Source organism: Aquarana catesbeiana, linkage group LG04 (assembly GCF_042186555.1).
Source record: "Aquarana catesbeiana isolate 2022-GZ linkage group LG04, ASM4218655v1, whole genome shotgun sequence".
Classification (NCBI taxonomy): domain Eukaryota; kingdom Metazoa; phylum Chordata; class Amphibia; order Anura; family Ranidae; genus Aquarana; species Aquarana catesbeiana.
The window spans coordinates 395,865,091-395,881,168 of record NC_133327.1 but is presented as its reverse complement, the minus strand read 5'-3'; the positions used below and the strand labels follow the sequence as shown (position 1 = coordinate 395,881,168).

The 16,078-nt window shown below is 37.1% G+C and overlaps 1 protein-coding gene across 1 annotated transcript in view; it reads left to right on the top strand.

Annotated features, from left to right (window-relative positions):
- Positions 1–16,078, top strand: part of LOC141141259 (uncharacterized) — a 1,017,917-nt gene that overhangs the window by 762,710 nt on the left and 239,129 nt on the right. The window contains exons 38-43 of the mRNA XM_073628940.1: positions 178–228; positions 996–1,040; positions 3,117–3,158; positions 8,486–8,761; positions 12,587–12,637; positions 14,144–14,188. Coding sequence (XP_073485041.1) covers positions 178–228; positions 996–1,040; positions 3,117–3,158; positions 8,486–8,761; positions 12,587–12,637; positions 14,144–14,188 — 510 coding nt within the window. The remainder of the gene's footprint in view (positions 1–177; positions 229–995; positions 1,041–3,116; positions 3,159–8,485; positions 8,762–12,586; positions 12,638–14,143; positions 14,189–16,078) is intronic.

The window sequence follows — 16,078 nt, the reverse complement described above, 5'->3', positions numbered from 1 at the left end:
TCCAGTGACATGGGAGGCAGGGGCGGGGCTGACTCCTGCTGTCTGTGTCAATGGACACAGCAGCAGTTTATCCTAACCTTAAACTGATGCTCTGGAAAATCATTATCATTTAATTTCTCTCAAAAACATGAAAGTGCATACATATGTAATACAGTGTATCTAAAATTCTTCTTTTAGTTGCTGAACCTGTAAAAGAAGAACAAAAAGTAGCAGCTCCAGTTGTAACAGGTATATATAAAAAATATTGTTATATTTATTTCAAAAGGCTATATTTGGTCTATTGATTGTTTTATTTATTAGAGATGCTGTCAGCAGTTTACATTTTTCAGGTTACTGACTTAAATAGAATGTTTAAAATTAGCATTAACTAGCGCTATGCTTGTTTCAGCAATTCATTATTTCTTTTGTTAGTAAAGATGCAACAGAAGAAGAAGTGTCCTAGGAATTCTGTATTAAATAGTCTACACTAATCTACACCATTCTCCCATATCTGCTATCACCAGGGTGTCTGACTGCTGCCCATGAAGCCTCCAGGGCTCTGTGAGAATTTTCATTGAACTGGAATCAGGGCTGGGATGAGGGTGGACAACTGCGATTGTAGGCAGGGTTTTGTTTGCCTGTACTGAGCATTGTAATCAGGGTCAGGATGGGAAGCTGCTCCAGGTTCAGTGTGTTCCTGTGGAGGGGGAGATGGATCCCCTTTATCACATGTGTGCCAAGGCAGCAATGTCTGACATTTTTGTTTCAAGTTAACTGGCAACCTGAGGGAGCAGTAAATAAATAAGTAATTTCAAACATTTATGTTAGCAGTCTGATTTTTTATTTTTTTTTGTTAATAATAGCGTCTATTTAAACAAGTAACCACTGTTAATGGTATAAATTATTGTTTAGACATGCCTGTTAAGAAAATGATAGATCTTTACTGTTGCACTGTCATACTCGTAAAATATTTTTGGTTTCAGTCACTGACAGAATATCCTTTTTTTTTTTTTAAGACACTGAAAAAGAAGATAAAAAGCAGGTTACCCCCATACCAGAAGGTATATGCATTATACTACCGTTCAGCGTTCAGTCAAGATTGTTTTTATGTTTCAGTCTAGACTTTAAGCTAATCAACACATTCTTAAAGCCAAATTCCAATTACAGATAAATAAAATAATGCAAATATCTATTTAGTAAAGAAGAAATCCAGTCTTACCTGTTTCTGTCCAACTTGCTTAAAAGCCTGGTGCTTGGTGGATATATTGCTCTGTAAATTTATTTCCTTTCCCTGGGACATGCTGATCGGGTGCATCCAATCGCAGTCCAGAGCCATGTGTTGACAACACAGGGTTCTGTACGGAAGGAACAATCTCTCTGTTTCTTATCCCTACAAACCTGGAATAAGGCTTGGTTCACACTACTTCGACCTGAAAGTCACGTGACTTATGGTACAACTTTACCAGGCAACTTTCTGGCGATTTGCAGGCCACTTGTTGTGACTAAAAGATTACTTTGATGTGACTTTGAAGCAACTTTCAGGGAATGCCTGTGTAATCTTCCTGTAATGTTGGATCCAAATCACATCAATAAAGATGAGGACCCAACTTGGAGGCAACTTCCATTAAAGTCTATGGACACAAGTCGGATAGAAGTCACCTTGGAACCTTTTCTAAGCAGCGCTAATTAAGACAACTCCCTTTGACTAACATGGGAATACCCATATCATGCGACTTCAGGTCTTACAAGCTGGATCCCAAGTAGCAGCAGTGTGAATCAAGCCTAAGGAACAAAGAGAGCTTTAGTAAATATCAGCACACATTAGACATTGATAAGCACACAATTAACCCCTTGATTACCCAAGATGTTAACTCTATCCCAGCCAGTTTCATTAGTACAGTGACAGTGTATATTATTAACATATTATTAACACTACCACTTATTATAAAAATCACAGTATTTGTGTCACTGGTGATGTCAGTGGCAGTTAGTCAGTTCCCAATCAGTGTCAATAATGGCACTATCGCAGTCCCATTATAAGTAAATGATCACCACCATTAGTAGTATAAAAAAATGATAAAAATTCAAGTATACATACCATAGTTTGTAGACACTAAAACTTTCATGCAAACCAATCAATATACACTTGTTGAGTTTTTTTTTTTACCAATGTATATAGAATAGATTTTGGCCTAAATTTATGAAAGAAAAAAATGTTTTTTTTTCCAAAATTTTCAGTCTTTTTTGCTTATATAAAAAAAGTAAAAGACCTAGAACTCTGTGTGAAAAAATGATATATACATTTTGTTTTGTACAGTTGCATGACAAGTTGCGTTACCAGTTAAAGTAGCACAGTGCAGAATAGCAAAAATGGCCTGGTCATGAAGGGGGTAAAAGCTTCCGGAGCTGAGGTGGTTTTGTAAATATATATTTCTGGAGTTCTGCTTGAAATCATTAAATTAATTATTTTATGTGCAACCAGTGTAAGTATCTGAAATGGATTTGGTATAAGTCTTTTGCTATCCCGTAAGCTGGCCATACATGGATTGAAATTCAGCTGGTTCAGCTGGGACTGGTCAGATTTTTGCAGCTTGATCATTTCTGCTTACTATAGGTGGGGAAGTCTCCCTGCTGCCAGAAAACAACGGCTTAGTGGGGAGGATTCCCCCATCCACCTCAAATGTGTGAATGGGGGAATCAATCATTTTTTTGTTCAACCCATTTGTTGGGGAGAGAGAGTGGACACTATTCCTTTTATAACAGTAACAGCAAGTTGTGCCTGACTGTGCTTCAGTACTGCATAAACAGAAATCCACATCCTTTGGCAGGCAAAACAGTTAAATTTTATGTATTTCAATTGAGTATTTAACTGTTTGCCTGTAGTTCAGCTTTTAACACTTGTAAACGACTTGAAATATTTTGAATTCTGGGTCAAAGGGCTACCAATTTCAGGCTGACTACATAGAAATGTAATTTAACATTGTTCATGAATTTAAAAAATTAAATAATCAAAGGACATCAGGCAAAGTGAATGGGAAGAAAACTTTAGTTTACATCAATTTTTGTTTTAATCTGAAATGCAGGCTTCTTACTGCTAGCATTTGGTGTTTATCTTTTTATTATGTATGTTCTTGCAGAACCTAGAAAAGAAGAACTTCTTGTTGTGCACGTTCCAAGAGGTACTAATAAGTGTTAATATAAAGATGAGTTAAGATGAATTCTAACAATCTGTTAAGAGGCATAGACAGCATAGTCTGTGACCTCGAGCAGAGTCGTCAGGGCTGGCATATAGTCACCAACACATCATTTGGCTGAAACTAACATGTATGATACAATTTTCCAGGCTTCCATCCTGTCTACCATTGCAATCTGGATCGGTGCTCATCTTTGCTATATCTATGGAGTTTGTGCACTTTTGTTTGAGGTGATTGCAGCCATATTAGTGCACTTGCAATAAGAACAATTGAGTGCTTTCCATGACTCTTTTTTTTTATTTGCATTAACATCCAGATTTTCAGGACAAGGTTTCTGGGGTTGCTCCCTTCCTCAAACTTCTCCCTTGAAGATGGGTGCACACCCTGAAAGATTGCCCTAAAAAATAGGATGTTAGTGCAAATAAAAAAGTATCATTGACAGTGCTCAGTTGTTCTTGTTAAACTCTTGCTGGTAGTTTGCTGCATACATAGAATGTGTCCACTTTGTGCCCATATATCTATAATCACATTGCTAGAAGTAGGAAAACAGATTTATTACAACCTCAAGGCATTATGACACTAAATAGATCTTTTATGCCTCATCCTCATCATACATTTGGCTATGGTATCTGGCATGATACTAGGTTTAGCAAGTCAACTGAGAAAGGGTAGCTCAGGACAGTTGATCTAGGGGGGGTGAATTTATAGATCTGGCTCCTTTAATTTGTCCATGATCTCATATGCCTCTGTTTACTGTAACTTATACTATCAATGCTTGAAACTAAATTTCAGATATTGATATAGTTAATTTGCACATTATTTAGACACAGGTTTTGTTCCCATTAGGAAACTACAAAAGTTAATTGCAAAAAGTGCAGGTCTACAGTGCCTTGAAAAAGTATTCATACCCCTTAAAATGTTCCACATTTTGTCATGTTACAACCAAAAATGTAAATGTATTTTATTGGGATTTTATGTGATAGACCAAAAAAAAGTGGCACATAATTGTGAAGTGGAAGGAAAATGATAAATGGTTTTCAACATTTTTTTACAAATAAATATGTCAAAAGTGCGGCGTGCATTTGTATTCAGCCCCCTCTAATACCCCTAACTAAAATCTAGTGGAACCAATTGCTTTCAGAAGTTACCTAATTAGTAAATAGAGTTCACCTGTGTGTAATTTAATCTCAGTACAAATACAGCTGTTCTGTGAATCCCTTGGAGGTTTTCTCAGAGAACCTTTGTGAAAAAACAACACCATAAAGGCAAGGAACACACCAGCCAGGCCAGGGATAAAGTTTAAAGCAGGGTTAAGTTATAAAAAAAATTCCCAAGCTTTGAACATCTCACGGAGCACTGCTCAATCCATCATCTGAAAATGGAAAGTGTATGGCACAAGTGCAAACCTACCAAGACATGGCTGTCCACCTAAACTGACACACCGGGCAAGGAGAGCATTCATCAGAGAAGCAGCCATGGCAACTTTGGAGAAGCTGCAGAGATCCACAGCTCACGTGGAAGAATCTGTCCATGGGACAACTATTAGTCATGCATGCCACAAATCTTTCCTTTATGGAAAAATGGCAAAAGAAAGCCATTGTTGAAAAAGGTATAAAAAGACCAGTTTTAAGTTTGCGAGAAGCCATGTGTGGGGACACACCAACTGTGGAAGAAGGTGCTCTGGTCAGATGAGACCAAAATTTTACTTTTTGGCCTAAAAGAAAACCGCTATATGTGGTGGAAAACGAACACTGCACATCACCCTGAATACACCATCCCCACTGTGAAACATGGTGGTGGCAGCATCATGTTGTGGGGATGCTTTTCCTCGACAGGGAAGCTGGTCCAAGTTGATGGGAAGATGGATGGAGCCAAGTACAGGGCAACCTTAGAAATAAAATCTGTTAGAGTCTGGAAAAGACTGGAGACTGGGGCGGAAGGTTCACCCAGCAGGATGACGACCAGAAATATACAGCCTGCCTATCTTCTGCTGGTAACAACATGGTGGCGGCGGGGGGGGGGGGCGATGCATGGTCAATATTTGCTCCATAAGACGCAGAGGCATTTTGCCCCATATTTTTGGGGAAAAAAGTGTGTCTTATGGAGCGAAAAATATGGTAACTCAATATTGTCCCTAGCAGCTATACCAAAAATATGCTTTCTTTAGAACCAATAAAAAGAGAAAACAGTCCTTACATGGTACAATATCTTTGAATGTGATAGTTACATTTTGTTTTACACAAAGGCACATTTGGCACAAAAGTTATTTTTAGAAGCCCACAAATGTTTTAAAGGAAACCTATTGAATTCAATTTGTCATAGAAATCAACAGGCTCAAGTCAAAAAGATCACTTTTGCCTGCTGCTTATGGGATCTCAATGTTTGCATTTTAAAGCCTAGGTAGCCATATCATGTGGCTGTCAATATTATACTATTTTTTTTCTTGGCTTTCAGACTGATGTGCAGTAAGACATTGTCAGTTCTAATACAAGATTTTTTTATTAGATGCTGTGTTATTATACTTTGTATATTTCTCTTTTTTCATAGGTCTATTAGGTTAAAATATGTTAATTTATGCTTTAAGATCACTCAGAACTGTAGAATTTAAACTGTTCTGCTCAAGTTAGACATGAGTTTGTTAACCCCCCTGGCGGTATTCCTGAGTCTGGCTTGAGGTGAGATTTTAGTACCAGAAGCGGTAACCCCGAGCCAGACTTGGGATCGCATCGCTGGATCCTGGAAGACGTGACTTACCTTGTCTCTGGGATCCCACAATGTTCTCCCGCTGTGTTCGGCGGCCGGGTCTTCTGCCCGATGCACTGTGTGCCCTGGCTTCCATTCCCTGCGAGCGTAGCGACGCAGGGGGTGGAACCGGCGGCAAATTCAAAATGTATAAAGCACAAACACACTGACACATTGTAATCCTATTGGATTACATTACTAAATAAAATAAAATAAAATAAAATTGACCTCAGATTGCCCCCCAGTGCTTTGTCCAGTGCCCCTGCCTGCAGTTTTACTGTACTTCCTGTCTGGAAACTGCAGAGCGACCATGGCATCAAAAAAGCACGCTTCAACCTCAAAAGTGGCATATGACCTGCTGGAAAACAGCGACAGCGAGACAGAATCGCTTGCAGAAGTGAGTGATAGCGATTCATGGGGAAGCTCGTCATCAGGCACGGAAAGCGATTTCAGCGATGATCCTGCGACTGTGCCCAGCAATGTGCGGACTTGGTGCTCGATTGATTGCGGTACGGAGCACACAGCGCCCCCAAGGTTCCCGTTTACCGGAGCGCCTAGTATCAAAGTGGAGGTTGGAACCGTCATGTCGGAATACAAATTTTCTCTCATAATGAAATATCTGCATTTTCAAAATAATGAAGAATTTGATGAGGCTTCTCATCCAGCTCCAAAACTGAAAAAGATTTGGGACCTATATCAAATTATTCTGAAAAATTTCCTGCAGACCTATGTACGACAGAGACGTCAGTATCGACGAAAGTCTAATGGCCTACAAAGGAAGACTTAGCTGGATACAGTTCATCGCGTCTAAGAGAGCACGATTCAGCATAAAATCATACATGCTCTGTGAAGCCAGCACTGGTTACATATGGAATTCGGTCCTTTACACCAGGAAAGGGACCAAATTCAACAAAAGATTCAATAATTATGGAATGGCAACCGCTTCTGTTCTCACTTTGAGCCATTGCTGAATCAGGGGTACTGTGTAACCACAGATAATTTTTATACTTCTCCAGAACTCTATAAGTTCCTTCTACAACACAAGACGGATGCATATGGGACTGTTAGAGCTAACCGGCGTGACAGGCCGCCAACCTTTGGCAATAAAAAGCTCAAGGCAGGAGAAATAGTTGCCTGGCAAAAAGGCAAAATGATGGCACTAAGATGGCGTGATAAAAAAGATGTGTGCCTAATGAGTATCATTCACAACACCTCTGCTCTCATGGTACATACAAAAGGTGGAAAAGACGTAATGAAACCTCAACTCGTAATGGACTACAACAACACCATGGGAGGTGTTGACAGAGCTGACCAGGCCATGACTTTTTATCCTGCTATGAGAAAGCAACAAAAAAAAATTACAAAAAAATCTTCAGGCATCTTCTTGAACAGTGCCTGTGGAATGCGTTCATTCTTCTAAAAAAAAAAGAGTGACAGGCCTGTGATTCATGCAGACTTCATTTGGAAAGTTGTCGAATTGATATTTCTCAAGTACCAAACACCAACCACTGTAAATAGATCTGGACGTCGTGCTGCTGGTGTTGTGAACCCGGAACGCCTGACAGGTCGACACTTTATGGACCACATTCCACCAATGGAAAAGAAGGCAGCACCCACAAGAATGTGTGTGGTTTGCTGCTCTAAACGTGACGACACAGGAAGGAAAATCAGAAAAGAAACCCGGTTCTACTGTACTGACTGTGACGTCGGACTTTGTGCTGTACCCTGTTTTAAAATTTTCCATACCTGGGATGTTTACTAAAGCAATATGACTACTAATATTGCACTCTAGTTTGGCCAAAAAAAAAGTCAGTGTTTTTGATTTATATTATTTACTAAAATTTATTGAATAAAAAGTATTATTACTATTATATTATTATTTTTTATTATTTACAGTTATTTATTATATAATAATTTATGATTTTGTGTTTCATACTTTATCATACCCAGGATGTCTACTAGACTCTTGTTTGGACAGATTTCAGTGACTTATGCCTAAGAATTACAGGCCTACAATATAAAACGCCACATTTCAATGCAAAAATAATGGTACCGCTTTCAGCACCTAAAATCCGAAATAATCATACCGCCAGGGAGGTTAATGTTTTCTTATAGCAAATTTGGGGAAGAACATGCTGTATTATCCTAGCATATAGATATTCATTAGTTATTAACATAAAGCTGTTTTCTGGTCAGTTTCTTTTGGTAGCCTCAAACCCCTCAAGTCTATTGCTCATTTATCCCAGGATGCATGTAAATAGAGTGATTTACATATCTATGCCCCCACAGTCTTCCTCCCCGATGGACAACCAGTCCCCCTAAGTTGATACTTTTTGCCATCATGTGGCTATGCCCTTGCTGACATTATCAAGTGCAGAGTAAAACTAGTGGTCCTACATTATTTAGAAGAGCATTAATACCCCACCCACAATCCAAAGTTCAGGCTAGAGAGGAGGGGGCTACGAAGTGGAAATGTTTGGCAACTGGCCAGAGTTCAGATTTAAGAGTTGCACTACTACTTTGATAAGTCATTTACTTTCATAAGTAATTAAAAAAATGTATTTTAAAAGCAGAAAAGGAAGAGGAAAAGTGTACTGTGCCCATCTTACCAGTAAAGGAAGAGGAGAAAATCATGGTGTCAGTATTACCAGAAAAAGAAGAGAAGAAAATTTCTGTACCAATATTACCAGAAAAAGTAGAAGAAAAAATTGTTGTACCAATATTACCAGAAAAAATAGAAGAAAAAATTGCTATACCAATATTACTAGAAAAAGAAGAAGAACAAATTACTGTGCCAGTATTACCAGTAAAAGAAGAGGAGAAAATTGTTGTGCCAGTACTAACAGGTATTTATAAACTCATCTTTATTATCTTCATTATAACACCATCTAATAACATAATAACCTATAATAAGATGTTATTTTTGAAAAAAAGTTGCCATTGGGTAGCTACTAATGATGTAACTCATTGAATTTTATCATCCTAGCACTTGACTCCAGTGAGTCGGTAACTTATAGTGCCACAAGTAGTGTACACCCACACAAACGGTTACTAATGCAAAGTAATTTCCAAGCAAAAGAAACATACAAAACATTTTCTGGCAAAATCCTCTACCTCCTTTCATTTTTATTTTTTTTTGTCATGATTTACTGTAATTAGTGTGCCATTTCTTTAAACTCTTTAATTTGTTCCAGCATATCATTCTGGAGATTGCTTGGGTGCATCACATGAATTACAAAGTAACATGGAAAGATTTTCATAAAGGCGGATCATATTTTTCCAGCACATTTTGCATTTCATAAAATGGTTAATATTGCAGCAAAATCTATATTTCCAAAATCACTCTACTTTACTTGGAAAGAGGAAAGAGCTTATTTTACCTGAAAATGTATACACTTATGCCTGTCTGTTAAAGTTAATGTCTGTTTGTGTCTGTCTGCCATGGTGTTTGCCTATCAACATCTTGTCTATCAGTCTTTGTAAATCAATGACAACCAGTCATGTGCGAGTTTTGAGAATAACGTACTTACCCTGTACAATAATTTATGAACTAAATTTTTCCCAGATTAGTCTTTTTTAAAGGAGGCCACATGTCTAGTGAGCACTGTATAGAGAATTGCACATTAAATTATATTTTATCACAGAAGTAACTGTGGATCATAGAAGTAACTAAGGATCAAACATGTTTTCTTTGTTAAGTATTATTGTCTGTTTTGTTCTTACTGTCCACAGGTCCAAATTTTTTTTTTTAAAGCCTAGTGTACTTATAACACTTTTGCACCGGCATGCAATTTTTAAATGCTCTGTGCCACATTGCAATGCATTTTAACATGTGTTGCTGTTAGTTTTTTTACCCTTTCTTTTTTTTTTTTTTTACTTTATGTTTTTTTACCATGATCTGCAGCACTACAAAAATACAATCTGTGAACTGGAATAAAGAGTACTTGCCTTGTCCTTGATTTGGGAATGCTCTGGGCAAGGCTACTCAATCCAGTCCAACATTTCTGGTGTAAAGCAGCCCCTATATATTTTTCAAATTTTTTAATGATTGCCTAATAAAATGTGATATACAAGGGGTTCGCCCTGGGACTTTAAATGAGGTGAATATGGGTAGTCCAGAAACATGTCATGGAAGTAAAATAATGTAGATTTATTACAATTGTTGCACATCTGAAACACAACAACAACAACTACAGGCCGATAAAATATGTATATAATGTGAACATGAGATAATCCACACACATGGTAAAACAATATATACCAATATACAAACATCAAAGAAATTTGCAAGCATGAGTAGTACTCGACACCGCGCTTGCTCTTCAGGGGTAAATGCCTCCTCAGCTCCTGTGCTGGATGTTTGTTGCTGCCGCCGCCGGTGCGATCAGTGACTGATTGCCTGGTCCAGCCCATTGGTGAGTATGGGGTCTCTAGCATGACCCCGATGATTACTCACCTTCCTGCCTATTTGATGCAACATACACTCATTCATTTGATTTACTACTTGTATTACAGATTTAGCAAAGCATTTACCCCTGAAAAGTGAGCGTGGTCTCTCGAAACGTCGTTGGGTACTACTCATGCTTGCAAATTTCTTTGATGTTTGTATATTGGTGTATATTGTTTTACCATGTATGTGGATTGTCTCATGTTCACATTATATGCATATTTTATCGGTCTGTAGTTATTGTTGTGTTTCAGATGTGCAGCAATTGTAATAAATCTACATTATTTTACTTCCATGGCATGTTTCTTGACTAACCATATTCACCTCATTTAAAGTCCCAGGGCGAACCCCTTGTATTTATGTATTGAATTAGGGATGGAGGCAGGGGCGGACTGATAACTCATGGGGCCCCCGGGCAATAGGAGATTATGGGACCCCCAGGCAATCAGAGATTATGGGGCCACACAGTATACACACACACACAGTATACAATCACACAGTATACACATACATGTACACACAGTATACACAGACAGATGTAAAAAAAAAACAGATTTATACATACTGTCCCTGGTTTTACTGAGGCTGGCAACCCTGATGGGGCCCCCTAGTGGCCCGGGGCCCTCGGGCAGTGCCGAGTCGCTCAATGGTCAGTCCGCCCCTGGATGGAGATGATGTTGGGGTAACACCAGACCTTGGATCATTTATGTTTCAATAAAATGTGATATGATCTTCATGAAAGTGATAATAATAAATAAAGACAGTCTGCGTGTAAGTGATAATAATGAAGACAGTCTTGTCTGCATGTAAGTAATAATAATGAAGACAGTCTTATTTAACAAACATAGCACACAATATTTCCTTGTGCCAAAGCACACTAATCTAGGTTTTCTGGTTTTGTTGTTGGCATGCAGTGTTTTGTATTCCGTAGATAGGTACTTTTATCATAAAGAGGGTTCAAAGTCTCTTCTGTCTATAGAACAGTTCTAATAGTGCTGTGGTATCTTGTGATGCTTTTTTTTAAAAATAGTAATTTACCTAACAGTGTCCCTTCTTGGACACCACGATTGTTCTCTGTTTTTAATATGCTAACAAATTTTATGAAGTGGGAAAAATATGTCAAGAGCTTTTTGTTGTCTAAGAATTACTTGTAACTTCTTTGGGGACGGTACAATGTGTTTTTTGCACTGCTTTTTTTTACTCCTTCAGCACTGAGAGTGGAAACAGTGCTGAATTTTTTTGTGTTCAGAAGCTGTTTGTCAGTCGCCAATGAAGTTTCATGGCTTTGGAGCTCCTTTTATAACCCTTTACAGTATAATGCGTGTAATCACCTGTTCTTCTGAGGCTCTCTTACATCTTTTTTGAATGTGCTGTAATGTACTTTAACATAAGCTATTGTTTATAAGAGGTCATGATTGTCTGCAAAACCTGACTGACTGGAGTTGATTTAAAGTTGAATTCAAGGAATCCATCCACTTTTTAAAAAGTGCAGGCACACCATGGGGGGAGATTTACTAAAACCGGTGCACACAGAATCTGGTGCAGCTGTGTATAGAAACGAATCAGCTTCTAGGTCTTATTGTCAAAGCTGAAGTTAAAATCTGATTGGTTACTATGCAAAACTGCACCAGATTCTTTGTGCACCAGTTTTTGTAAATTTTCTCCTATGATTTACATCCAAGGATGTGCATGATATCTCTTGAACTTATTTGTATTCTTTAGATCTGACAGGCTTATGCCTCTGCCAGAGAATACACTGACATTCTGGGCTGTAAGAGTGCAGAGAGAGGCACACAGAGCATTTATGCCCACCCCTGCCCTCTGCTGCCCATTCAGAGAAGCCTTTGTTTTTTGGGAATGAGTTCACATAATACAAAGGTTTCTGTGACTGGGTAGGATGAGGGGAGGGGCAGGCATTGCATAACCTGAAGAATCAGAGTTTGACTCCCAGAAATACAGCAATAGCCATCTCCTGGGAGTGCAATAAACTGTTAGATGTAAATAATAGAGATAAGCCCAAGAGGAGTCAAGAGATGTCCTTGCTTGGCTCAAACTCACAGTGTACCTTCACTTTTTTACAAAGGAGTTGAATTCTTAGAATTCAGCTTTAATATAGGAGAAGTGACTGTTGATTTAGTAAAGTGATTGCTCACTTTGAACATATGTTATAAATACAGATACTTTCAAACCTGCAAGTATTAAACTACTATCATTCTTAATGTAGAGCCTGAAAAGGAAAAAGAAGAAGTGAAAATAACAGTGGCATTACCAAGTGGTACGTACTAAGATATATACATTTTAAATATTTTAATAAAAATCATTTCAGTTATTATTCATCTGGCAGGCACTTTTCATAACTATATTATGTTTGACAACTTTCCTGTCCTCGTGTCCCCAACTCTTTAATGAGTAGTATAACAAAAAAGTGCCAGAATTTAAATAATTTCCTATATTCTTTAACTGGGGCTCCCATATGTCCAGCTCTTTGTATACAACCCATGTTTTTGCCCCTGGCAATATACAACTTGGAATTCTTGTCTAATGGAATTTAAAAGTCTCTTACACTAATCTGGCAAAACCTTTAAAGTACAGTGAATTTCTGGAACTAGTTCTAATAATTTCGTATGGGTAAAGGCAGAGAAATTGTTTTAATAAAACAAAATGTCAATTTTGCCCCAGTAAACTAAAGTTAAAGCTGCAATAACTTTGTATTTAGAAGAATAATACCATAAAATGATGTTGAATTATGATGAAATATTTTTAACCGCTTGCGGATGAGATCATTTTGTGTGCAATTCTATTGTCCTGGTGCTCCAGGGCCTTCAAAAGTGTAATAGGTGGTTGAGAAATGAGATGTGTCATTTATGCTAGTAGAAAGCCTGAAGGTGCTACTTCAATGTTGGGCCTTTGTATGTGGCCAGGCTGTGTAAAAGTCTCACACGTGGTATCGCCATACTCAGGAAGAGTAGCAGAATGTATTTTGGGGTGTAATTTGTTGTATGCATATGCTGTGTGTGAGAAATATCCCGATGATATGACAATTTTGTAAAAAAAGAAAAAAACTTCATTTTGCAAAGAATTGTGGCAAAAAAATTTGAAAAACTCACCATGCTACTTACTTAACACCTTGGAATGTCTACATTCTAAAAAGGGGTCATTTGGGGATATTTGTACTTTCCTGACTTGTTAGTGTCTCAAGAAATGAGATACACCTGATGTACTGAAGGCATGATCAGACGTGATCAATTTTCAGTGATTGGCACCATAGTTTGTAGACACTATAACTTTCACAAAGACCAAATAATATACACTAATTTCGGTTATTTTTACCAAAGCTATGTAGCAGTATACATTTTGGCCAAAATTTATGAAGAAAAATTACTAGTTTGCAAAATTTTATGACAGAAACAAAGAAAAAGGCATTTTTTCACAAAATTTACAGTCTTTTTTTATTTATAGCACAAAAAATAAAAACCCACTAGTGATTAAATACCATCAAAAGAAAGCTCTTTTTTTGTTAAAAAAAGGATGCAAATTTCATATGGGTACAGTGTTGCATGACTGAATAATTGTCATTCAAAGTGTGAAAGCGCTGAAAGCTGAAAATTGGTCTGGGCAAAAAGTGCCCTCTATTGAGGTGGTTAAAAATATTTACAATTATTTCAAGAAAAATGACTGTATATATATTTGGAATCCATTTTTTTTCAAAAGATCTTTTTGCTATTCTGAATATGGTATTAAAAATTCCAACATTCTTCTAAATAATTGTGATTTCTTATAGAGGCTGAAAAAGCAGAAGAACAAATTACTGTGGCAGTGCTAGCAGGTAATATTTGCATTCCTTAATAATGAAAAACATAGAAAAATATTTTCTTACAGCTTATCTATAAAGATATGATCAAGATTAAGAATTAATATTCTTAACTATCATGGTGATTTTCACGTTAAAGTGGATACCATTATATAATATTATACTAGCAATTGGACAAATATATTCAGAATTTTAAGTGCTTGGCTATATCAACTATATCAGTTTTGTTTGTCTTTATCTTTATTATTCACATTTCAAAATCCGCATGCAGCAATAGGCCACAACAGTGATGTACAGATCCCTTGAATCTTCATTTGCTACTCTTACACTATAAAATAAGTTTGATTAGTTCCTAGCAAACTCTAAGTAGTTGAAAAGGTTTCTTGTCAGGACTTGTAGTTAGTATAAACTATATTTTCAAATCACACCGTATTTTGAAATCATGCAACCGACTTAAAGTGTAAAGTTGAACTAACACCAGCACTGACCATTCAGAATTTAACTTAACTGTGCTGGAGGCACTGATGGAGAAGAGGGAGAAAAGCAGAGATTTAAAAGCCTCCGAATGCTGGAGTTTCTTCGGGGGGTGCTGACAACTCAGCAGCCCCAGAGGTAACTACAGTGGGGATGGTGGGGAGGGTGTCTGGTGTTTGTTCACCTTTACATTTTCTTCAAAGGTGAATTAAGCCTTTAAGATCAACACAAAAAGTATTATGGAAATCAATTTTAGAAACCTATTTGATGTAATTTCACGCTTACCTATGCTTATGTCTATAAATTTATTGAAATGTCCAATACTTCTCTTTCCATTTTCTAAGGACCATGATTATGCAACACGTTTTTTCTCTGTGACAAAATAGATTGTCATTTTCATTATTTTTGACCAGTAAGGAAATATTATCTATTTTTTATGTAATGCTTGTGACATTAGGTTGGATACCTTATTGTGGAGTGGTGGCTAGAAAAATATTAATATATTAATATTAATATATTAATTAATATATTATATTATATAAATCACCCTAAAATGGCTGCTGGTGCTACTTGTGCTACATTACATCTGTGATGCACTAGATCATAACATTTACAAAACATATATTGGATATCACAAGAATGTCCTGTCACTCCCCCCATGATGCACACATCTTTCTTTATTCTTCTGGACCTGCACCACCACCCCTGTACAGATCTGAGGGGTACATTAAAAAAAAAAGAAGCAATGAAATGGCAAATATTTAACATGGGGATAAATTGTTTACTACCACTACAAGGTTTGCTTGATGTCTCCAGAAAGAGCATGAATTTTTCTTGATATCTAGTCCACAGTTTGATAGATAGGATAAAATGATGCAAACTGCATATAACTTTTATATCACACTCATAAAATTTTAGTGTACATGTGAAGTTAGTTTAGAAAACTCACAGGCCTACCTGTGATATTGATACAGTCATGCTTTCTTTGGGATATTTTTATGTTCTCAAATAAATCTATTGCCAGTGTTGCTGTATCTCTAGCTGTAAAGAATTTTTTTTGCTGATAGTGAAAGAAAGCTAAAGTATTCTCTTGCGGGGAAAGTATTTCATAAAGATTTTATATGTGAGTATGTGGCCTGGTAAATTCAACTGTTATTTTTACACAGAAAATTTCAGTGTGGTATCCTGTCATTTTTCTTGTTGCATTTGTTTTATTTTTTCCCCCCTGGTCCTTTTACATATCATTCTTTATTATGTGCTTAGGAATAGCTATTGTTTGGAGACTCGGGGAATAACAAAGGAGAAAATGAATACTGTTTTGTTCCATGCAATCTTAAATTATAGGGTTTAAAATATTTATGCATGATTAGGTTCTCCAACATCAACCTGAATGTTTACTATAAAATATTAAAATAGCATTTCACGCTAGAG